The sequence below is a fragment of the Opisthocomus hoazin genome, chromosome 18 (assembly GCF_030867145.1).
Source record: "Opisthocomus hoazin isolate bOpiHoa1 chromosome 18, bOpiHoa1.hap1, whole genome shotgun sequence".
Taxonomy (NCBI): Eukaryota; Metazoa; Chordata; class Aves; order Opisthocomiformes; family Opisthocomidae; genus Opisthocomus; species Opisthocomus hoazin.
In genome coordinates this window covers 18302181-18326328 of record NC_134431.1, presented here as the reverse complement: position 1 = coordinate 18326328, position 24148 = coordinate 18302181, and the positions used below count along the sequence as shown (strand labels likewise).

At 41.1% G+C, this 24148-nt stretch overlaps 1 protein-coding gene across 2 annotated transcripts in view; it reads left to right on the top strand.

Annotated features, from left to right (window-relative positions):
• The window catches only part of RTEL1 (regulator of telomere elongation helicase 1), a 51412-nt gene that overhangs the window by 11644 nt on the left and 15620 nt on the right, over positions 1 to 24148 (top strand). For both annotated transcript variants that reach the window (XM_075438754.1, XM_075438753.1), the window contains exons 14-27: positions 283 to 338; positions 3945 to 4019; positions 4893 to 4974; positions 8278 to 8410; positions 8563 to 8676; positions 11015 to 11055; positions 12808 to 12893; positions 13622 to 13699; positions 14436 to 14513; positions 16463 to 16606; positions 17437 to 17552; positions 18337 to 18460; positions 19532 to 19685; positions 21298 to 21452. In XM_075438754.1, the coding sequence (XP_075294869.1) occupies positions 283 to 338; positions 3945 to 4019; positions 4893 to 4974; positions 8278 to 8410; positions 8563 to 8676; positions 11015 to 11055; positions 12808 to 12893; positions 13622 to 13699; positions 14436 to 14513; positions 16463 to 16606; positions 17437 to 17552; positions 18337 to 18460; positions 19532 to 19685; positions 21298 to 21452 (1436 nt within the window). The remainder of the gene's footprint in view (positions 1 to 282; positions 339 to 3944; positions 4020 to 4892; positions 4975 to 8277; positions 8411 to 8562; positions 8677 to 11014; positions 11056 to 12807; positions 12894 to 13621; positions 13700 to 14435; positions 14514 to 16462; positions 16607 to 17436; positions 17553 to 18336; positions 18461 to 19531; positions 19686 to 21297; positions 21453 to 24148) is intronic.

Here is a 24148-nt window from a genome sequence, read left to right as displayed (position 1 = left end):
TCCTTTCCAATTTTTAATGGAGAGGAGCCTCAAGAAGTTCATGTAGCTGTCTTGGATGCCAGCTTCCTGATGCAGCAGAGAGATGAAACTTCCCTTGGAATGCCAGTTGTACATTTCTCCTTGCATGTTGAATAACGATGAAAAACTTGAAATGATTTCTTTGTTTCAGATAATATTTGAAGTCATTGTATTCAGTGTGTTGTGCTCTCCAGGTAAGATATGGACATATACAAATGGATATATGTTTGTGCTGTAAAAGTAATCCTGCGTTATTCTCTCTAGGTACTGGGATATTTGTCAATACATCTGGATTGCATAAACTTTCAGATATTATCCAGGTAAAGAATTAATTCTGCTGCTATATAAGCCTGAAGGATGGAAGGGTTGGTTTAAAAAATGTGGAAAGACATTGGAGCCATTTGATTCTTGATTGTATGTGCACTTGTGCAGTGATGGAAGTCTGTGGGTTTTGAAGGAGAGAGCTGCTGCCTAATGGGATGATCTACTTAGTTTTTTGTTTGTTTTTTTTTTTTTTAACCCATGTTGTTTTCTTACAGTTTTGATCTTCCTTGTTGGAGATGCTTGATTTAAATGTGTCTGGTTTTAGCCTCCACCAGGTGGAGCTGGGTTACTGAGCTGGTTACTGTCTAGCAGCAATGTTTGGGAATATGAGACCTCATGGAATAATAGGACAGGCTGAGGAAAAAAGCAAACAAAAGATTATTTATTTGTATTTTTTCCATTTAATTATTAAATTAAGGTATCTGTAAAATAAAAATCTTTTCAGTGCCACAGGAGCTGAACGTGACGCTTGTGGGTATCCCCGTGGTGCTGTCAGTCCTCTTGTGCTGTGCACTTGCAAAACATGGATTATGAAAAACCTGGGCACCATAAAATTAGAAGGCACAGTGGGACAGCGGCCTGAAATTCAGTTCCTAGCTTTCCTCTGAAGTTGAACAAATTTCTAATATTCTTGAGTGATAGTCAAAAAGAGGGTAGTGTTTGGGCATCTTGAAGTTCAAACAAAACAGCATCTCAGCCGCAGTGTTACATATTGGAAAATCTGCTGACGCTTGGGATGAAGTTCACTGTGTTCCCAGAATTTGATGATTTCAGAGCATTATCTTGGCCTGAGGTACTGGGTGTCAGGATGAATTAGACCTTTTCATGACAGTGATGTAAGACCTTTACATCCCAAATACCTGTGGGTTTTTTGGATCAAAACGATCTTCCCCCCATCTTTAGTAGGTGGGTGATAATAATGGTGACATTTTAATGTGTGTTAGTCATTGCTTTCCTGTCTTGGTTTAAAGCTTTTGTTTTCCCTGTATTAAAAATTATAATTCAGCCACTGATGCAAGAAATTCCATGATATTTAAGTCTGTCATGGCTGGCAATGTTCAGTCTCTTTGTAGTTCTCTGGTTTTGTTCCACTCTCTGGTAGCCTGCCTAACAGATTGGCTGCCAGACTTTTTCAGAAATCCTTGATCTCACAGATCTTTTTTCTGGAAAATGTGCAATCTATGTTTATAGGAAGCACAGGAGTATCAAAAAAGGTGATAAAATAATGGACAGACAGGCAGGAGGAGAGTAAAATCTATGTAAGAACACAAATGGAAGAACACAGCAATTTATTTAATCTGAAAAGTGAATTACTTCTGTGTCCAGCTCTGCATTTGGCAGCAGCAAATGAACTCTTTTTTCCTTCCTCAGTATTCTTGCCTATTCCAGAGCTCTTGCTAGAAGATTTGTAATTAAATTCTTTTCTGTCTGGGTGCTGTAGTGATTGTGTACTTCAGTTTTCCTGTTTTGCTGAAGGATTTATGATATTCCCACTTACATTTCACTCTATCCGAGATTATTACTGTTTATAGGGTTTAGTGTCCCATTTAAGTAAACTAGAGGGATTAAATCATGTAGATATGAATTTAGCTGTGTTCACTAAAAGCCCTGTCCTGAGTCTTGGATTTTATTTATTCGTTTTGAATGACACAGCTCAGGTCTGTTTTGTCAGATGTACCAAAGTCTACTGACAACATTCAGGATGTCTTCCTGCTGATTGCTAGAAAATCTTGCAAAGAAGTAGTATGAATTGTTCAGTATTGTTGTTTTTCACCTAAGAATGTACTTGCTATCTTAGCTTAATTGTGAATCCTCTTCTTCTAGAATTGGAATTCAATAGAAAAGGATAATTTTTATAATTAAAAATTTTCCTATAAAACATTACTAGATGCTTGCTGGAGAACAGTCATCTCAAGTTAACAGAATAATTCCTATAGACGATTCATTTTTCTTACTTAATAAAACTTTCTGTGCCTACTTTGTCTAGTAGTAGCGTATGAAGTCACGTTGCAGCAGTTGTGCTAGTGGAGAGCAGCATACCTGTCCCAAAGGACACCACACAGTAACACCCTGAGTAAAACAAAAAATGAGAAATGTATTCAAACTTGGCAGACCTGCATGGTAAAGACAAGCTGTCTAGTTGCACTTTGACCAGTCCTGGTAGGTTTGCGATACTGAACTCGTCAAATGCATGGATGTCTGAGGGTGCATTCGCGGTGACGTACACAGTATTTCGTTTTTATAGCAGTGATTCAACAAAACCTCTGTGCATGTTCTGATGCAGTAGTAGCAATTTGTGTACGCTGATACCAGCATGACTTGTACTGGAAGGTGAGAGTCACTGTTCTTCTGTGGGGAAGGTGAGGTAGGTTTAACTTTATTTGGTTTCCAAAGGTTTCAGAGCTGAGAGACAAGAAGATTCAGAAGTAGAAGCCGGGTCTCCTGGTCCCAGTGACCGGAGCCCGTTGATTAGTGTGTGCTACAGGACTGAAGATAATTGTCTGTGTGCTCTTTTAGCGCGTGGGTAGGTGAAAGGTGACTTGAACAGCAGTCTCTTGCTGAAAGCCAAGATCCTTTTTCTGTTGCTGAGGACATGCACGTGGACAGTTATTGCAAGTTGTTTGCCATATGATAGTTTGTTGTCTTGAGATACTTTTAAGTAGGACTAGGTCACATTTAGAGCCTGTGTTGGTTAAATGCAGTGCTTTCTTGTTACAGAGCCTTGTCTTCAAGGCTGAATTCATAATGAGCTTGTTTTTATTTAGAATAAATCTGTTTCTTCCTCTTAGAAGCACATCCTTTTGTACATCCTGTCTTTTGGCTTTTTTTCAGAAGCTAATATTTCCAGGAATTCTACTTCTTTCTTTTTCCTCTGACTGGTGGAGAACATTTTTCTTGTTGCAACTAGCTGATATTCTTATGAGCTCAGATAATTCCTTTTAAATGTCTAATGAATTTTTGTTTAGAAAAATTAACAGAAATTATAAATATTTGAGAACCACAGCTGTTTTCATTGAAGTTGCAACGGAATGCCATATGTTTGAAAGAGCATCACCCTTAGTCATAAGACATCAGGAAAAGGGAGGAAGCATAACTCTGTGCAGAAGAGTTGATACAAGCTTTTAATTTAATATATGGACAACTAGGTATGATTACATGCTTGATATTTTTTTCTAAGCAGAGTATTATTAGTGTGCGGTATCATGGCTGAAATTTTAAACTGAAGGAATTAAAGAAGTTCTTTTACACTCAGTTGTGACTCTCTCTGATCTCGTGAACATGTGGTGTGTTTATGTTTATCCACAGCCAGGAGTCATGAACAGTGTGAATAATAATGCTGTCATTAATATCATTTGAATATATTTGGATACTGGCTTGCATTTTTTGGAGCAAGGACAAAGCCGTATGGTTAGCAGGAATTGCCTGTAAAAAAGGTGTTGAGTCAAGATCTCTGTGTTCCTTTAATAATAGGAGCAAGGAGACATATTTAAGGTTATCACAACAGTAACTTTTGTGGAGAAACTTCTCAGTGCAAAGATATGTTAGGGATTTTGCTGGAAACAGTTGTTAAATATTTCCATTTGTTTACATCTATTTTCCAGACAGTATTCAACATGGATCCTCCAGAAGGCACAACAGGTTTCAGGCCACATCAGTCGATATCTAAATATTACAAGGTATGGAGTCCTTTTAGTTCTACATTTTTCCTCGCTGACGTTTAATGTCTCTGCTTAGTGTGTCCAAGACTCAGAAGGGTGTGGATGGTATAGCAAATGATGTTGATAACAGGGAGGATATGTAAGTTCTTCAGAAGAAAATGCCACCAAAGGAACTGTTGTTAGTTTAGGTTCCAAGGAAAAAGGGGAGTAACACAGTAATTTTTAAAGAAACTCTAAAATGTAATTAAGAATGTGCAGCAAATGTGAGTTGTTGAAAACTTTGATACAGCATATTATGCAAGAATTGATGTGTTCTTCCAATAATCTGTTCTCTTGACTTTAGTTGGGCCTGTTACCAAGCAAGGACAGTACGGCCACTGAACCTCACCCCTAAAGTCTTTATAATTTATTTAGAGTTTGGAACTTAGGGGCTGTGATGCTATAATGAATTTTAGGAACAGATCTTTCTTAGGTAAAAAGTAACTTTCATATTAAGTTTATGATTTGATACTATTTTTGCTGCCAAGTGAAGCAAGTCTTTCTGACACAATAGTATTTTTTTTGTAGTATGTGTGTTTTATTCTGGAGGACATTACCCAAATAATTGGGCTCTGTCTCTGCTGAGGGCAGCCCATGAAAAGCTGCTCCCATAACCTGACTCAAAATGGCTGGCTAAATGGTGATATACTTCTTTGCTCCTTGTTAGATACCTTATGAAAGACTGGAAACAAAATAGGAAAGACAGACAGGAAATAATATGACCTTGCTAACACTATAAAAGTGACACTAATTATGTTAACTACCCTTAATATGGGCTAACTTTTCTGAGGGGTGGAGTGCAAGTTGATTCCTGTGGCTGTCGCTAGAAATGTTTCTGTTATTTTCCTTCAGGTACACATTCATCTGGATAACGGTAATCAGAAGAAGAAACAAAGGACTGATCTCTGGAATTCATCGTCTGCAAAAAGACAAGGTACAGAACTCGGTCTTCGGGAGGCTCGTGCAAAAGCTGGATTGAAAACTGCTCCTTTCTGATTCAAATAAGAGAAAACAACCGGAGACGTCCAAATCTGCATTACTTCACATTTGTGAGCAGGGAGTCCTCTGGCAAATTTTGGAACGTCATTGTAAGATTTTGAGTGAAACACCACTTACATTATCTTAAATATTAAAAATGACTGAGGAATCAGGGGCTGAGCAGAATAACTCAAAGAGGGCACGCTCCAGATCTGTCTATATGCAAAAGATTTTGGTTTTGTTTTTTTTAAACCCAGATGGCTAGTGTTCCTCATAGAGCTGGAGAGTCTTAAGCGCGTGATTAGTAAGCCTTGTTGCCATGGTCTGAGTTAAAACCATCGGTAGGTGTGGGATTGGGGAAGATTTTTCTTCCTTCACTCAGTTAGCAGAGAACCAGTGGGGGTAGTTTGGTTGTAGGGTTTTTTTGGTCATCTTCTGTAAGATAAAGAGATTTGGAGCATTAGTGTTACCCCAGAGCTCTCTTTCTATAGAAAAGGGTAGGTTTTTTAAGGCTTTGGGACTTTAAGGTTGAAGAATTCTAGCATACAATGAGGCGAGGAGGTGCTTTTCACTTTTAAGTTACTTCTAAAGGGGAGGTGGCATAAGCAATTACAATATAAAACATTCTTGTACCGGTGCTGCTTTGGGCACTGCTAGAGTTCTTCTAGTACAATTATTCCAGTGAAAGAAAATCATCTCCATTATGGAACAATTGCTTGTTTTGATGTGGAGAAAATCTTCAGACCAGTGCAAGGATGGGAAACCCTGCTTCAGGGTTAACGTTGAGGTGTATGAAATATTCTGTTACCCTTGTGTATTTCAGTATAACTGGGTTGTGTAAAACACAAAATTAGTGTTGCTAAGGCTGCAACTGCCTTTTACAAGAAGGAGATTCATGTACAGATATGATAATGAAAATGTGTGCCAAAGGTTTTAGAAGAGTACATTTCATGAAAGTTCTTAATCTCTGTTGAAATTACTCATATGTAGTGGAGGAGTCATAACTGGTTGGGTCAATCTGAAGCTCTGTAGTGAAGATTCATGTGATGTGGCAGAGGAAGAACGTTTGAGAATGTGAATCCTTAGCCAGAAAATGACACACCAGCTAACAGCCTCAGGGGAGTCTTACCTTCTCTGAGATATGACCTTTTGTTGAGCAACTTCACAAGTTCTTACGGGCGTTTTGTCACTTCTTGATAGTTTCAGCCTCAACTCTACTTTCCACTAGTTCTTGTTCAACTGAGAATTCGCCCTCTCCTTGTCTCTCTCCTCCTACCTGTTTTGTTCCTTATGCTCTGCTGAACTTGGTATCTGGAACTACCTCAATATAACCATGCTTCAAAACAACATATTTAGATGAAAAGAAACTTGGCTTCTGAATCAAAGGCTTATCCTAAGGCTCCTATAAAGGAACACCAAGCTTGGCTTTGTTGGACTCCAACATTCATTCTTTCTGATTTTTATCTTCTTTTAATAAATACAGTTAGGTGGAAAACTAAACATTTTCTGCTTAGAGAAGACAGATGCAGATCCCTTTACCTCAGGATTATTGCATAATTTGGAGGGTTTATACACAAACCCAATACAAAGCAGTTGCAGAATTCTTCTGTGGCATAGTAGACGCATAGTGATATATTTGCTTTTTGAATAAAAACAGTATTTGCAAGTACCTATGCAACAGTCTGGCAATGTGTTGAGACTTGCACTATCTGCAAACCTGGCAGAGGCCAGACAAGACTGATCAAGTCTCCAGCTTCCTTAGTGGTAGAGCAGATTGGATAGAAATAATGCAAACCTTTTAAAAACAGCTGTTTTTGAAGGGTTTTGTGGAAATTACTCACTGAAGTGTAATTCTCTACAAAATGGAATTGGTGAGAAGTGGCATAGCTTGGGATAGCTGATGAGATTGCTGCCCTAGCAGGGTTAGAGAAGTGTGTTTCAGACTGAGCGTTGACAAGCCAAACGCGAGTCGTTCTTGTCCTTCTCTTCTAGGGCATCCCGTATCAGCATCATTTGCTTTTATGCTGGAATTTCTTAGGCTCCTAAGAGAAGTGACTTTGCTCTTGTCTGTAGATACTTACTGCCCTGTCCATATGCAGATCCTAACTGTAATTTGCACCGATTCTTAGGGTGAATTGAAGAGATACAGAATTTGCTACATTTTGGGATATGATTCTTCTAGAATCTGGACATTGTCTGGATGGATTTGGCCAAATGAGATGGAAGTATAAAACTTTGCCTTAAAATAAATGTTCTCTTGTAATTCTAAGCAGCAAGTGACTCACTGGGGACATATTACAGGGGATTTCCTGAAACTGTCAGCTCCTTTTTGGAAATACAGTCTTTGAATGAAGCGTGTGCATTTAAGAGGTGCATGTGATATGTGAATGCTAGATTTTTTGTTTTAACTGAAACTAATCATGCAAAACAGAATCAGAAACAGAAATAAAAGCTAATATTTTATTTGGCTGCTCTTGTTCTTGACGTAGATGATTGTTTCGTTCCCTTGTTCCTTTGACTGCCTCTGAAAAGCCAATGCTAAGTTTTCAGCAAGACAGCAATGGTACAACTGTAAGCTGAGACATGAAAGAAATGAGTAGTGTGATGTATCCATTTTTCTCTATATACTTTCTGTCGATAATTTGTAATATGCCAAATTTGCAGCATCACACACATTGTATATCCACATCCCACAAAAGATTTGAGCAGAAGTTGAAAAGTTTGGCAGTTGACTGGGAAAATAGAAAGTTTATTTGAAAGGTTTATAGCCATGGGAAATTCCTGATGGAGCAGGGATTCTTCTCTTCAAGCAAGAGCAGGGGTGGAGATTATTTTTTTGTAACTTCAGTCATTTGTCCTTCATCCCAGTATTCTGCAGTTCTTCTACCATGCATCCATCCAGTTGTCCTTGATAGCAGGAGGTAGATCAGTGGATGGAGCACTGGGTAGTTTTATCTGCTCCATCTGCCTGTTTCTTGAGGAAAAAAGATCTGATGCTCTGTCTTTTCTGTAACCATATTTTGATGAACAGTATAACCTACATAAGGTGCGAGGGAGCAATGACCTTTTAAACTATATTTTGAGCAGGCATAGTAATTGAATCTCAGAAGGACCAAAGCAGAACATATCATACATCTGGAATTTTAGCTTCAGATGCTGGCCATTTTACTTTCAGAAGTTCAGAGGCAATGTGCCAGTCATATTCTAATTTTTCCACTTACAGACTTGCTTCTTAGTGTTTTCTTGTTATCTGATACAGGAAAGACCTTGAGCTATTGGTGTTTCAGCCCTGGATACAGCATGCATGAGCTTGTTCGGCAGGGAGTCAGGACAATTATCCTCACTAGTGGGACTCTCTCCCCCCTCTCATCATTTACAATGGAAATGCAGATGTAAGTACCTAGATGTGTGAACAGTACCATACTGAAAATGCATAATCTGCTCTCGTGATTTTAGGTTTTATCTTAGGATTTTGGAGTGTTCTGGACTGGTGGCCAGTAGGGAATCATACGATGACTGGGATCTTGCTTTTGTGTTGCTTTAGCCCTTTTCCTGTTTGCTTGGAGAACCCTCATGTTATCGATAAACACCAGCTCTGGGTTGGGATCATTCCTAAGGGACCTGATGGAACTGTGCTTACTTCTACCTATGAAAGAAGGTAATGAACTTCCAGGTGGAATTCTGCTTTGAAGTCTTGGGTTGGGACGTTTTGGGTTCTGCTTCCAGGAGAGTGCTAGTGAAATAAGTGGTCTCTGTAGTTCTTTTCTTGGGTAAACACTGTACTGAATAACAACACCCTTTAACCACTACTGTCAAAAATTTAGACCTAGAGGGCTGGAAGGGATCAAATGTCAGGGCACTGAGTGTATGAGTAGTCCTTAATGGCCCTGACCAGCCTCAGCTGTGACTGCCCCTACAACCATCACCCAGGAGCTCCACTTAAGGTCTGGCATAGGCCTTCAGTCACTGCCCAAGCTACAGGGCTGTCTGTCTCCAGCTCCATCATATGCATACCTGGCCATGGGCCCTGTGGATCTGACCCTGACCTACTGATTGACTTCCCAGTTTGATTTCAGACCTGCCTGTCACTATGGACCTGCCTCACCATCCCTGGGCTCTGACACTCCTTACTGTTACTGGACCTGCTCCTGGTGTACTGACTTGCAGTCCTGCCTTGACCTTGGACCTTCCCCATCACCATGACTTTGCACGATGATCTGGACTTGTGATTGAGCCTGGCTACTGCATCCGAGTCTTTCCTGCTTGCCTTGCTCTGTTAGTGTGGGCCAGGACCGTGGCTGACAAGACCCCTGCCCTGTATGCTTTCATGTCATGCTCGGATACCACCTCCCTGTCCCTTGCAGAGCAGTCCACCCTCACTGACATGGAGCCCCATCCCAAATTTCTTTGCTGAAGACTTAATTAATTTGAAACGTGACTGGCCTTTGCAACAACTATTTTTGTATTTAATGTTTGTCACCATGACCAGCTTCTCATTTACCTCTGCATTGCTTTTTTAAGGAAAATATATCCAAATACTTGTCAAGGGTTTCATCGTCGTTTCTCTTGCTTTTCCTCTGGTCTCTCATCATTTTGCCTGTGTCTTTGTGTTCTTCAGAGTAGACAGTGCTTCTGCTGCAGCTTCTGCTGCCAGCAGAATATGCTGCCAGCAAGAAAGGCCGAAACTTGATTTCATTGTGTATTGGCTTCTGTTGTGCTACATGATAGGCTCATTGGCATCTCTGCATGTAACGTTAAACGGCAGTTTCATGCTTTGGTGCACATGGCAGAAGGTTCTGTGCTTGCCAGTTCTCTGAAGTTACTGAAAAGTGGCATCACACTGGTGCTAGTACTGTGCTGAGGGGTGTAATCCTTCTGTAGTGTTTGGAAGTGAGGATCAGTACCTTGTGTGAGACACAAGTGTTCTTCCATTTAACTTTCTTCCTGCGGTACACACATTTTTATGTGTTGGCACGTTCTTAAATCTATTTCAATTTCAACATTATAGACAAACCCCTGGCTGAGAATTCTGTAACTTAGCCTGCTGCAGACCTGACTTTTTTTCAGCAATACAGGAAAAAAAAATAAAAATCTCAAAGGGAAAAATGCCAGATGTTCCGCGGAACTGGAAAGGGACTCAGCGACTGTAATTGATTTTTATGGAGAAAAAGTAGTCTGGAAAAACCTCAGACTTCTTTTTCATTTTCAGAAGCTTAGTGTGCCGTTTCGGTGTATTTTGTGGAATATACTGCCTTTTGAAGGGGGAAGGTGGGGGATCCTCCCCCCAAGGCCTAGAACACCTTCTTTTTGAAGGAAGGGAATTCACAGTGTTTGCTGTAGGTCTTATAAAAGCAGATATGTTTGGGTTTTTTCCTCCTGCATAGGTAAATTTCCTGGGAAAACAGTACACAAAGCTACAAGGCACTGAAAAAAAGAAACATAAAGGCATGAGAGAACAGGTGACTTTTATGTTTCTGCCAGCCTTAACTGAAATATTGCCCATTGCAGAGCAGTCCTTCAGGCAAAGCAAAAGTGATTTACTTGGCTTATGCCACAGGTAAATAATAACCATAGTAACCAAATTCACCCTTTTTGCACCTGCAGCCTCACCACACCTTATTCAACAATAATTATTTTAAATAGTTGTAGCATTACTCAGGCTTGGCAGCATCTGAAGACTTCTCTGGCAGAACCTGCACCCTTCAACTGTTAGTATTAATCATAAAACTCATATGGCTGCCCGTTTCCACTTGTTACATTTTGATAATACTGAAGCTTAGATCATCTTCAGTGCTAATAACAGGAATATTTAATAGCAATGTGCATTCAAGGTATTACTAATTTTGTATCCTTGGTATGGGTGCTGGCCACAGGAAGGAAAGGAGTTTGGAGCATGGATACGCTATTTGAGATGAGTATCAGAGGAAGTCAATATGTATGAAGAACATAGAAAAGGAAAGACAGTGATGTTCCTTGATTTTTTTTCTTCTTTGTAGGTTTTCAGAGGATTATTTATCTTCTCTGGGGAAGACAATTGGTAAGTGAAATGTGCGGATTTCAGATATGTCCTAGTGGACGACAGGTTAACCATGAGCCAGCAGTGTGGCCTGGCTGCCAAGAAGGCCAATGGCATCCTGGGGTGCATTAGGAGGAGTGTGGGCAGCAGGGCGAGGGAGGTTCTCCTGCCCCTCTACACTGCCCTGGTGAGGCCTCATCTGGAGTACTCTGTCCAGTTCTGGGCTCCCCAGTTCAAGAAAGATGAGGAGCTACTGGAGAGAGTCCAGTGGAGGGCTACGAGGATGGTGAGGGGACTGGAGCATCTCTGCTGCGAGGAGAGGCTGAGGGAGCTGGGCTTGTTCAGCCTGGAGAAGAGAAGGCTGAGAGGGGACCTTAGAAATGCCTCTAAATATCTGCAGGGTGGGGGTCAGGAGGACGGGGCCAGACTCTTTCCAGTGGTGCCCAGCGACAGGACAAGGGGCAACGGGCACAAACTGGAGCAGAGGAAGCTCCAGCTGAACCCGAGGAAGAACTTCTTCCCTCTGAGGGTGCCGGAGCCCTGGCCCAGGCTGCCCAGGGAGGCTGTGGAGTCTCCTTCTCTGGAGATATTCCAGCCCCGCCTGGATGCGGTGCTGTGCAGCCTGCTCTGGGTGACCCTGCTTGGGCAGGGGGTGGGGCTGGGGGACCCACAGAGGTCCCTTCCATCCTCTGCCATGCTGTGATTCTATGTGTTGTTGCATGGGACGTTTAGAAGTCTCCTAGAAGGAGATACACTGAAGAAGACATAATGAGTCAGAGAAAAGTAAAGGATTGCATTGCATATCTAAATGCTGTCTAGTTTTGTACTCTTCTGTTTGCTCAGGTAGCTGGCTACTGTAATTGCATACAAAAATGAGTCTGAGTCTTTGGTTCAGTATTTCCAAATTAGGAGTTCATTTTTATTGTCAAGTATTTCTGTTTGGTCAGAAGCGTGGTTCCTAAACATGGTCAGCAAATGGTACAAACTGGAAAATCAGGGCACAGAGGTGGTGCAGCTAAGCTTCATTTGCAGGATTGCAAGAAGTCAGTGCAATTTCTTGTGATATTTTTAAAGGCACTGCGTCAAGCCTGGCTTAAGTCAGCCTTTATTGTTTTTGTAATGTTTTACAAGTGTTATAGGACTACAAAATTTTAACACATGCGGACAAATAAGAGTATTTGTGTAGCTTGGCAGAGATATGATTGAAAGGAACCTGTTAAATCTAGAAGTGTTTGAAGGAAATGGAGGAGAATGCTCTGAGGAGTTCAGCTTGGCCTAAAAGGTGAAATTAAGAAAATGCTTTCACAAAATACCAGATTAATGTTTTTTCAGCAAACTGTATACTATTTGACTAGAAAACACTCAAAAGCAAGCTCGTAGTACCTCATCCATTGCTTTGAATCTTTAGACTGCAGTGGACAAAGAGTGGAGAAAAGGATCTGAAAGCAGATCCTACTGTCACAAGGGAACATGCGGCAGATGATGTTGTATCTCTTTCATCTGTAGCGTTTGGTGTAGCTTATAATATCTTTTATCCTGTTAAGTAGCTTTCTAAAGTGTAGTGTTAGGCACCGCTATTAAAGTTTATACCTTGACGACAAGATTATTGAAATGGTTTTGAAAATGAAACAATTTCTAATACATGAACATTCTTGTCACAAAAGTAGAAAAGATTTTGGAAGGAACCCGTGCCGTTATTTCTCCTCTGCAGTCTGTGCCCTCCATCCCGGGATGAAAATGCCCTCAGCTGTACGCTTGCCTATCTCGTTGCAGGTAACCTTGTGCGAGTTGTACCACACGGACTGTTGGTGTTCTTCCCATCGTATCCTGTCATGGATAAGAGCCTGGAATACTGGAGAGTATGTTTATTGCTCTGCCTTTCTTAGGTGCTTTGGTTACACGCGTCAGTTTGTAGCTATGCTACCTAACCGTGCTCATTAAAAATTCTTTGTTGAGAAGTAAATTATAAAATCTCCGAAGTAGAAACCCAGGTCAGGCTTCTTCTATTTTGATCACAATACACTGAAAGGTAGCATTGTAGAAAGCAAACCCAAAAGAATCTTAATATATTTTTTTCATCTGATCTGATCTCAGAGTTCATTTAATTTCACCAGCTTTCTCTCTGTTAAGCCTCCAAATTATAGTTGATCTAAGTGTTTCAATGCTTGGGGAAAAAAATCCCAATGTGAGCATTTCTCTTTTATTTTTAATTTGTAACTGTTGCAACTGTAACTTTTGTAACTGCGGTGCTCGTGACTTGAGTGTCCCTGGGGAGACTAGGTGGAACAGCTCTGTTTGGACAGAGGTGTCCTGGGAGGTGGGCATTGGGAACTTGCAAGTCGGAAAGAAAAGAAATGGATCTCTCGTCTGTGTAATGTCCGAGTTGCACCAACCGCCAGGAATCACTGCTAGTGTTGCTAGGGTTGCATTTTTCTGCTTCCATCTCTTCTGCTTGGCAAGAGAGGAACGGACTGTGTTGGGGAAGTCTGTGGTGACCACTCCTGAGCATTTCCTTTCTTGTGGGCACTTCTGGTGTCTGCTTACTTTCACATGGCTGTCTCTGATATGTTCGCTGTCTGTTTAACAGGAGCATGATTTTGCTAAAAGAATAGAAGAAGTGAAGCCGATGTTTGTGGAACCCAGGAACAAAGGAAGCTTCACAGAGGTTGATTATTTCCATTACATACCTGTAACATTTTCAGAAACTGTTTTTATGTTTAAATACCTTCTCTAAGATGTGTTTGGGTGTGAAACACCCAAATTTTGTCCTAGGATAGTATTAAAACTCTCTGAGAGTTTCTTTGAAGTGCAGTTCTTCTGTGCATCCTCCTTTTACTCTTTTGGCCAGTTGTGCAGGGTGCAGTCTTCATCTGAAATCCCGTGGTGTAACAGTGGCTAACACGCACGTGGACTGAGTAACTGAGATGTAGAAAGCTGTCACTTCAGTGGTCAGCATCTTGTAATGTTCTGCAGGCCACTCCCTCCCAGCCTGTCCGGCTTTGCATGCTAAGGAATTGTGCGGTGTTGTTTATTTATAGCTGCTCTATTTGGTTCTTGGAGTACATCATATCCTTGAATTGCTTTCCTGGTTTGCCTGTTTTACTCAAGGATCTGCAGAAACACAGGACAGTCCATGTTTTGTCTTTTCATCTGAAGTATCTGACGTGAATCTTTTATGCTTACCCAGATGTATTCTAGATTTCACAGTAGGATTTCACAAGGATTTTGCTAAGCAAATGGCTTCTCACATCTGCAATTAATGAAAGTAAAGAAAATTATACTGAGCCAAATTAATCGCATTTTAGATCTTAGTGTACAAGCCAAATTTAGCTAGTACAGGTTTCTGTTTATGCATATGCAAAGGATAATACCGTGCTTGCTTAAACTAGTTTATCTTTTAGGTAATGGATGCATACTATGATAAAGTTGTCTGTCCTAAGTCCAACGGAGCTGCTTTTTTAGCAGTGTGTCGGGGGAAGGTACTGTAACTGAAAATTTTTTTCATCTGAGGTCAGATTATGTAGTTGATGGGGGAAAAAACCCCATCATTCTGAATTTCAGTACACTTCTGTTCTATGACTGTAACTATATGTAGAGAAAAAAAGTAGGATGCCCTGAAGCCTCTTCAAAATTATGTCAAGTTCACATATGCCTCACTCCTGTTTTTATTAAAGGGAGACACCTTTGAGTTCTTCAAAGGACATGAGCATCGTATTTGTATTTCCTGTGGGCTGCTCGCCAAAAACTGAAGCAGTTAGATGAGAACATCAATTTTGAAGGAGAACAGAAGAAACATTTGTAGTTGAACGTGTTAGAACAACACTGCTGATAACCCAAAATATGGCTTTGCTTTGAAAAATTTGTATCAGCTTCAAAACCTCTGGACACATTTGAAGGCCTTTCATGTACATTTTCCAGCGCTGATAAATTGATTTATGATATCAGTGGAAATAATTGCAAAATCATAAATTACTCTTAGGGCTTTTTTGCTGCTGCTTACTGCCTCCCAAGAGAAGATTCATCTTTTGAACCTTCATTCCCAGGCTGCAAAGCAGCCATTAGGTCGGTGAAGAAAAGATGTAACACTTTTTGGGGGGAAATCTCAGTTGAATAGGCCTGTCCCTCCAACAGTAGTGCATTACCCTGAGCGGAACAGACTCTGTGGAGAGATTATGCTTTGCAGTAACACACAATTGAAGGACAGACTGTTTAGTTTAATGTAGTTTGATGTAGTCATAGGGTTAATAGTACGACTGCAGAACTGGAAATCTTTGAGAAGATAAACCAAGAGAGACATGTTGTCCAAAGCTCTAAAACTAGCTCCCTTCTCAGCCATCGCTTCGAGATGCCTTCCCAAGTTGTTGTGCAGTTTTCACATTGGCAGTAGTTCTAGCACGCATTTTGTGTTCTCTATTCCCTGAAAGAAACCCAAAAATCCAGTCCTTTTTATGAAGAGGAGATTCTGTCCCAGTTGCTGTAGTTCTTTTGCTACCTATGTCTAGGCCTGGGGTGTCTTTAAAAGTTCACAGGAATTTTCTTTCCTGTCATGGGGGGGGTGAAGGGCAGCGGTTTGGAATTTTTATTTTATATTAGTGTTTTTTTTTCTTTTTCTCTAAGCTTAGTCTTCTCATACTCTTATTAGCCTGGGGGATTTCCTTTGTGCCCAAGGCAAAAACATCCGTGAATCCAACTATGCGACTGCTAGCTCCAGATGGCTGGTAGTGCATGCTGTGATTGCTCTTCTTACTGGCAGTGCTGGCTGAAGCTGAGTAGAGCTGGTCCACTCACCCGTCCATCCCTGATGTTATATTGCATCACAGCTGCTTGTGTCGTGTGGCAATTCCCCTGAATTATTTTTTCAGTCTGTTCAACTCGGATTTTGTTCATTTGACGATGTGTTTTGCCAGCACAGCGTGAGTCGTGAGCATGTACAGGGGGCAGGAGTGACAAATACTTGAAAGTATGTAAGCAGCACAGCTGGTGGATACGACTCGATGCTTCTGAGCAGACTTCTGGTAGCTTTCCATTATTGCTTTGAAACGATTCTGTTCATTTTGAATGTCAGAGAAGATTTGCTACGTGCTTATCATGTCTGGTTAACAATTCAGGGTATGAGAAGTTTAAACAGAGGTATTGCCTGACACTTAAGACATCTTCTGAATACAGCTGTGCTGCTGATCCAGGAATAAGACATAGGTGTTCATGGTGCTGGCTGAGGTATGCTTTGTCAGGGCCTCCTAGAGCGAGAAGCTACGTAGAAAGTCCCGGTAATAGAAAGCAGAAAGTCTAGTTGAAACTATTCATAAAGTATTCATAAACTACACTTGGCTAGGGATTTAATTTAATAAAGAAAAAGGCCAATAACTGCTGAATTGCTCTGAAATGTCACTTCAGATCCTGTTGATAATGGAAAACACTGTCTCTTCAGGCCAGTGAAGGCTTGGACTTTGCAGACATAAATGGACGAGGAGTCATCATTACTGGTCTTCCGTTTCCTCCTCGTATGGAGCCCAGAGTCATTTTAAAGATGCAGTTCCTGGATGAAATGAGAAGAAGTGGTGCGGGTGCACAGGTAGTACTGGGCATTTCACTGTTGGCTGTTTGCAGGTTCCTCTCACTGTTTCTCCCTCTTGTCTCTGGATTTTGGCTTTTGTTGTTCTCCCAACCTCAGGGGACCATGAACACCCAGAAATCAAACAACCTTGGGAGTTTGTCACAAATGCAGTCACCTTTTTTTGATAATGTTAAGGCTTCCAAATTCTGTCTCCAATGACGTTGTCTCAATCAGTATAGGCTCAAAAAATCATATAATTAAAGTTTCAGACAAAGTCTTTGTGTTCATGTTATCCATATAATTTTCTGAGGAAATTATTTCATCCAGAGAGGAGGGTGGGCAGGAAGAATGGCCTGTGCTGACTGGTTTGGTGGTGGGGTTTTTTGGTTTGTTTTTTTTTGGGTGGTTTGGGGAAGTGGGTTTGGTTGGGTTTTGGTTTTTTGTGTTTTGTTTGGCTTTGTGTTTAGGGGTTTTTTTCTGTTGCTTCGGGCATGAGAATGAGTGGCATTATGAATGTAGTATTGTCCTGCAGGATAGCTGTTAGGTCTTAAATACAATGGTGGGCCTGCTGTACTGCCAAGGCTGTCAGTGAATCGTGTGCTTAATAGTCCCTCAGGTTGGGTATTACTACGTGAGTTTTCTGGGCACCGTAAGTCAGGTGTGATATTCAAGTCAACCTCTATTTGGTTTTCCAAGGCTTTTAGAGATTAGTCAGTAGATCTTGTTGGATACTATTGCTTTCTAAAGAATTAAAAAAAAAAAAAGTGACTAAAGAGCATGGAGAATACCTTTTACCTGGTAAATAATGTTAATTCCCCCCTCCCCCCCCCCTTTTTTTTTTTTTGCAGTATTTATCTGGGCGTGAGTGGTACAGTCAGCAAGCTTCCCGGGCTGTCAATCAGGCTATCGGCAGGGTCATCAGACATCGCCAAGACTATGGTGCCATCTTCCTATGCGACCACAGGTGAAACCTTGACTCTAGAACATAAACATACATCAACATCTTTATATTCCAACACGGTGCTGGTATTGTGTATAAAAATGTGCAGATGTTATTCTTTGGCATTAAGTAAATAAATTGTTTTACATAAGAGGTTGTATAATAATTGCACTACTTGAAGAAAGTAACTAGTTTGTTATTTTCTGCTGCCAAAATATACTGTCTTGGAGCTGCAGAAAGAGATTGATGGTATTAATGCAAAAGAAACCGATTTGTTGAATTTCTGTTGTAATGCTACTGGAAGTTATGTGATAATTAATAGCTTGTGGCTTTGCATATTCTCCATCTCTTATTTGAGAAGGCTGTCACCAGCGCTGCAGTTTTTTGAGAGGAGGAGGACGAAAATGAGGAAAGATTATATTGCTGAAACAATATAATCTATATTAACATTACATTAATATCCATTAATATAATATTGATATAGTATCTGTATAATAAGCAGCAAGAGTTTAACTGATAGCCTTCAATGCTGAGGCTTGACTGGGAACGGTGAGCATGTCACACTTCAGTACTGCTGTTGCAGAGTTAAAGGTTTTATGGATTAAAAATGAGAACTGGCTGATTGCATGGTGTCAACAAAGCCCTTTTCTCCCGAGTGAAGACGTCACCCCATTACATTTTCTGCACTGTTTCAATCTTTTGTTGTCTTGCTGCTCCTCACTTGTCCTTTTGGACCCTGATCTAGCTTTTGTTTGAGTCACGTCGGCCAACCTGGCAAACAGTTCTCTCCTTTTCCGATCCTGCACAGGTTCACAACTGGTGATGTACGAGGCAAGCTGCCTTCGTGGGTCCGTCCTTACGTAAATGTTTATGACAACTTTGGGCACGCGGTCAGAAGTGTCTCCCTCTTCTTCCGTGTTGCTCAAGAAATTGTGAGTGTCTTGAAAATTTGTTTGGGTTTTTCTTTTATTGATAGTGTCAGAAACTGAGAATACTAAGCCAGGTAAGATGTGTGACAGAGTCACTTGTCACTTCTAGACATTGGAAGCTTTACAGGAAAGAAGATATGCCTCATCTTTCTCCAAGAGTGAGCTGGGACAGGATGTGTTGTCGTGCTGTGCAACTCATTAGGTTACATCACAAAAATAACTTCCTTTTCCGGTCCCTCCTAAGTAAACATTACTTTCATTCGATGTTCTTCAAATACTGGAACTGATGTTAGCATCAAGAAGCTTTCTACCTCACCCTCAGAGAGAGGGTAGATGTGTGGAAGAATGAGTCAAACACTGAAATTTAAGTCTAAGCTGACTGGTATAAAGAGTGAGAGAAACCCATCGCTGCTTGTTACAGTTCTCACTGGGTCATCTCTACTAATATGGCTTCTCTCTTAGCAGTAAGAAGCTTTTTCTCAGTAATAGTTCCTTGATTTAAAAAATAATATTGTAAAAAGGACTTTCTAATTGACTGGAGAAAATCATAACAAGAAACGGGCTGGAATTCTTTGTCCCCAAAATGGAGATTAAGATTAAAATAAACATTTAAAATTTCACGTACAGACTTGGCTGGCTTCCTGGAATACAAGTTGTTCGAAATAATAAGCTACAGATGGATGATACTGGATGACTTGATGATCTTTTCTGATCATAAATGGGAGTTTCATGGTAAAAAAGAGCCACAACCCAATGTGCTTTGCCAGAAGGAGCCGTGTTGCAGGGATAATGTTAGGAAGCGATTGTTCTTTAGCAGGGTCATGACCCTCTTCTGGTACACAGGTCACTTAGTGCTAAGTGTGCTTACTACACTTCATCTTTCTGTGTCACTTTCTAGTTATTTCATCCTTTTTTTGAAAGCACATAAATCCAGGATGTGTAACAGTCTTGCTGTCAAGGGTTATTTGGGGAAAAGGAGAAGTGTTTGGGTTGTTTCTGGGATTTTCGCTTGCGGAGGAAGTGGAGTGAGTGGAAGAGTAGCTTTTGCCTACTGTAATGTTTTGTAAACTGCAGATGCCCGCACCCCTGCCACAATGCCCTTCTGGCTCTGCTGGGTCCCTAAGTGAAAGAGATTCGGCACCATCTACTTCATCTGAGCAGATCCTCTCCCTGAAAAAAGCCAAAAACTTGGACAACCATGTGGACAGTTTGAAGAAGAAAAGAAAAGGTAGGTTTGGGTCCTCACAGATACACTTTTCTGTTTTAAGCTGAAGCAGAAAAGGAGGAGCGAGAGACTAGAAACTGGCATGGGAGAGAAAGAAAGGAGTGCTCAAAGCCCAGTGTAAAAGTCTGATTGGAAGGGACAGAGCTCAGCATTAGAAAATGGGGGAGCCAGTTGCAACTACAGAGCAAAGAAGCAGATGAGGCCTGGAAGAGTGTCCCGCAGAACAGGGAGAGTTTGCTGGAATATCGTAGGTAGTTTAAAAGCTAGGAGCTGCAAGTCTGTTTCTGACTAACACTGACTTTCGTATGTCCTTTCATCCTGTTGTATAAATGACTCTTGCACAGTAATCTGACTAAGAAAACAGAAAGAGGGCATTGACCTTGGAACAAAGCAGTATTTTAAAATGTGTTGTTAGCTAATGCCAAAGAATAAAGTGTTTCTCATGTCAGATATTCTTTCGGAATGTTCCACTCTCGATTGGTTGCTGTTTTGGAGCCAAACAATGAAGTTGTGTTTAAAACCGTGGTTCCAAAACAGTTACGGCTGAGTGTGAGGGTGACTTCCCATTACACCTATGCCAGTGTGACTGCAGGTTGTCATTGAAAGGAGTTACTTTGGCCACCGCTTTTTTCTCCTTCAATTTCCAACCATGCACTTACGCTCCTTCCCTTGATTTGAATTCATCTGTTGTGCAACTGCAGAGCAAGCAGATGAGCTTGCCGAACAAATTTACCTTTCATCCCCGTGACTGGTAGATCCATCTCAAAGGGCGGGCTGGAATGTGTGGCTGGAGGTAAGGGGGAGAAGCTGCATGGCCTCTTTTGGTACAGATTTTCAGTTGCATTGCACTAGCTGTAGCGTCAAACTGCATCTGTAATCCTAGTTTTGGCTAAAGAGTTACTTGTACTGACTTTTTAATTTATAGCGTAATAAGCTTCCATTCTTCTCCAAGCAGTGACTTTCTTACTAACTGACTGTTGAAGTAGTTTCACAAAATAGTGGAAATATATTTTCAATGTACTTTTAGAAGTAACAAGCTGATACTAATTTAACACTACCTACAGCTCTAAATTCTTACATTTAAAACGAAATATACCTTGATCCTGATGAGTGAGAAGATGTATTCCTGGCACCTGAGGGTGACTGTGTCTTATAGGTATCGATACTGTGAGAATTGCAGGCTTTAAAAAAACTTGTTCTATTTAAAAAAGTTAATAAATCATATTTCCTGCCAGAATCTCTTAAAAACAGGAACTCGGTTTTGGGGAAATTCATAAAGCTGAAATAGTTAAACATAGACAACTGTTACAGTAAGACTTTTTTCCCATTGATCGTAAGCCATTTTTTGAGGTTAAATATGACCATCACTTAAGGAAAAGTTTGAGAAGTCCACCAGGTTGTGGTAACAAATGCTTGAGCAATTTTAGGCATGATTAACAAAAGCAGTCTTCTTACTAAGTCGTATAATGCAATTTTGCAAGATGTGGAAGATTAAATAAACCAGCACATCTTTTTAGATTGCTATGTAAGATTTTGAGGCATTACTAAGTCAAAAGAAAATGCAAGAGAGAATGTGGAATGTTAATTTGTCATCTGTATTACGCTGTGATGCCAGTAAATGGAGATGGAGCATCCAGCCTATGTATGGAATACGAACAAGAGCTCGTCTCACCTCGAAGACAATGTACTGGGCTCTTGGACGCGCTGGAGCGCAACGAGAAGAGCGGCGAAGATGCAGAGGAGGAAAGTGACTTGTTGGGAGAGGAAAAGGTAATGGCAATGGTGTAGCAATATACTTGCTTATAAGCAAAAATTGTAGGCTCTAGAGCCAAATAATTTTGGCATTGATTTAAGAGTACTAGTTTAACCCTCTCGCTAGAAAAACTCACTGTAATTGGCTCTGGTAACTGCACGTTCTCATAATGAAGCTTAATCAAGAGTTTCCTTGTCACGTTCAACTAGTTGACCAACAGGTACATACTGGTACTGTGCTCCATAGCTGCTGACCACGTAGATTCCTGGAAGTTAACCATGCTCTGTGGAGAGCAGAGCTGTCCCAGAAGTGGTTGGTAGATACACAGTTCCTCTTGGGTGGAATCTGTGTTAGCACTTGCTATGTGACCAGATATTGAATTTCAAAATGGGTGGGGGGAGGGTTTATGAATTAAAAATTGCACTTCCAGATGCAAATCTTTGATTTGCCTCAGATAATGGATATTGCAGAGTTGCAGAATATTTTATATGAATCAAAAATCCATTATTGCGTTCAGATCAGCAAAGTTGCTTCTGTGCTGTTCATTTTCTTTCCTCTTGGATTGGTATTTTTAATACATCACTGATCAGGCTGTGTCCTTCTTGCTTTCCCAAAACCCTTGTTTGCTGTTGTTGGTGGGGAAGCTCCCTTAAATGCCTATCACCAGCAGGAATATTCAGCTGCTGGCTTGCAGGCGCAGTATGGCTGATGACTGGCGTCTGGACTCCAGGCACGCCTGTTGGAACACACCTAAGCTTAGGGGAAGAATGCCTGAGGGAAAGTGTGGAGGTGTAAGGACTATCTGGGGAATATCTGAGGAGGCCGAAGGGAGGTGGGTAGAGATGTGTACGAAACAGAGGGAATGTACAAACTTGGAGAAATGAACGAGGATTGTGAATATTTAACTTGTGTGCCGCCGATTGAGAAATCGGCTCCGTCACCCATGGGTCGCCACAGCACAGACACCAGAACGGATTCTGTGGAAAGCCTGGCACATCTCCAGGGACTCGGTAACTCAGCTGCAACATCTTGTTAACACAGCTGCACCGCTTTTGGCATAGCGTTTCCTGAAGTCGGATAAGCTGATGGTCCTAACGGCTCGCCAGTGAGCCAGCTCGTGTCCACTTTCGGTATGCAGCATTACTGTTCACCCGTGGCTTGGAGAGAACCTTGGGGTCATCCTGTGCTGCACCCAAATTGATGACCTCTGGCACCAGAGATCTGGGGAGCGTAGCCCTGAGACAATGCGGTGCCTGTGAGGGAGTCAGCTTTCCCTTTGAGTCTAGTATTGAGCTGATTTTAATAAGCGCTGGATTTGGACTGAGGATGAGGTTGGTGTGCTTTCATGTCTGTCGTCACCATCCATCATAGGATCTGTGTTACCGTTTTTTCTTTATCAAGGTTGTACTGTACCCTTGTTCTCTAAATAATGGAGATTTAGCTGCTGTCATTCCGAAACAATTTGCTTGGGGTGAAAAAGAGGAAAAGAAGCCTTTGTCATCCCAAAAAAATCAAAATACAAAAAATTAGTCTCTGAATCCATTTAAAAAATGATTTGACGGTTCCTCTCAATCAGTTTTCCTTGAGATATGCTTTATGGAAACGTGTCTTTTAGAAACCTTGTTTCTTCTGGATCGTGCTGTCAAGGTGGTGCCTTTACATAGTCCAGGATTAAGAAGGTGGTTTTGATTGTTTTTCTGACTTATCGCTTGTATCATAAATGTTTGACTTACTGCTTGTATTCCAATTCTTCATTCCATTACGTGATGCTTATATAAAATATATTTAAATGTGCACTTAAATCCTGGTCAGGCTTGTCTGGAATTCAGAATCCTTGCAGTATCACGAGTGCAGTGAAGGTTTGTATTTCTGAGTATCAGCATCCAACTCTACAAACTGGCAAATCTGAGGTTATTGGCTTAGGGTTTTGTTTGGTTTCAGCATTGTTGTTTTAGTTGTAGTTTAATTTGACTCTGAAGCTTTGTGATCTAAACAGACATATTTAGAAGCCACAGTGGAATATAGGAATACCGTTATGTTTCACTGGTTCCTCTCATAAATGAGCAAGACTTTTCTGTAAATGCACCAATAGTCTCATACTTGCTATAAAAATTATTTTATTGGGCAAGAGCAAAGAAATAAATCACATCACATACGTCCTTTCTCAACAGATATGTAGAAACCAGCTGGCAACATGGGGCTATCCTGCAGTTTCTGCTGCTACTTGGGTGATTGTTTTTAATGCGGTTGGTGCTGGCTTGACCTAGTATGGGAGACTCTGCTATTAAGCAATTCCACTCCTCTTGCTCATGCTCGCTCACTTCGCTTTTGGAGCTTTGTATATACCAATATTCCCAGTCACTGCAGTACAAGCGCAATTCTTTGTTACTGGGAATGGGGGATGCTAAAGAGCTTGTCAAACCACAAGAGTTTCTGCTACTGTCTCATCCCATCTGCCCTGATATTCTCTACAAGGCTGCTTAGGCTTCCCTCCTCAGTACCCCAAGAAAAGCCCGATACAGGTTTTCTTCAGAAGAGAAGTACTTCCAGGCAGGAAAGCGGAGGGACATGTGAGGCATCAGTTACACGTGGGTAGGTGTACACACTCAGGGCTACCCTGAATCAGTTACCTGTAAGTCCAGATTTGCTCCCTCAAGAATCTGCACCCTCGAGACCAACTTTGTCTTTAATTTCCTCTGTTTTGGTCTCTCTT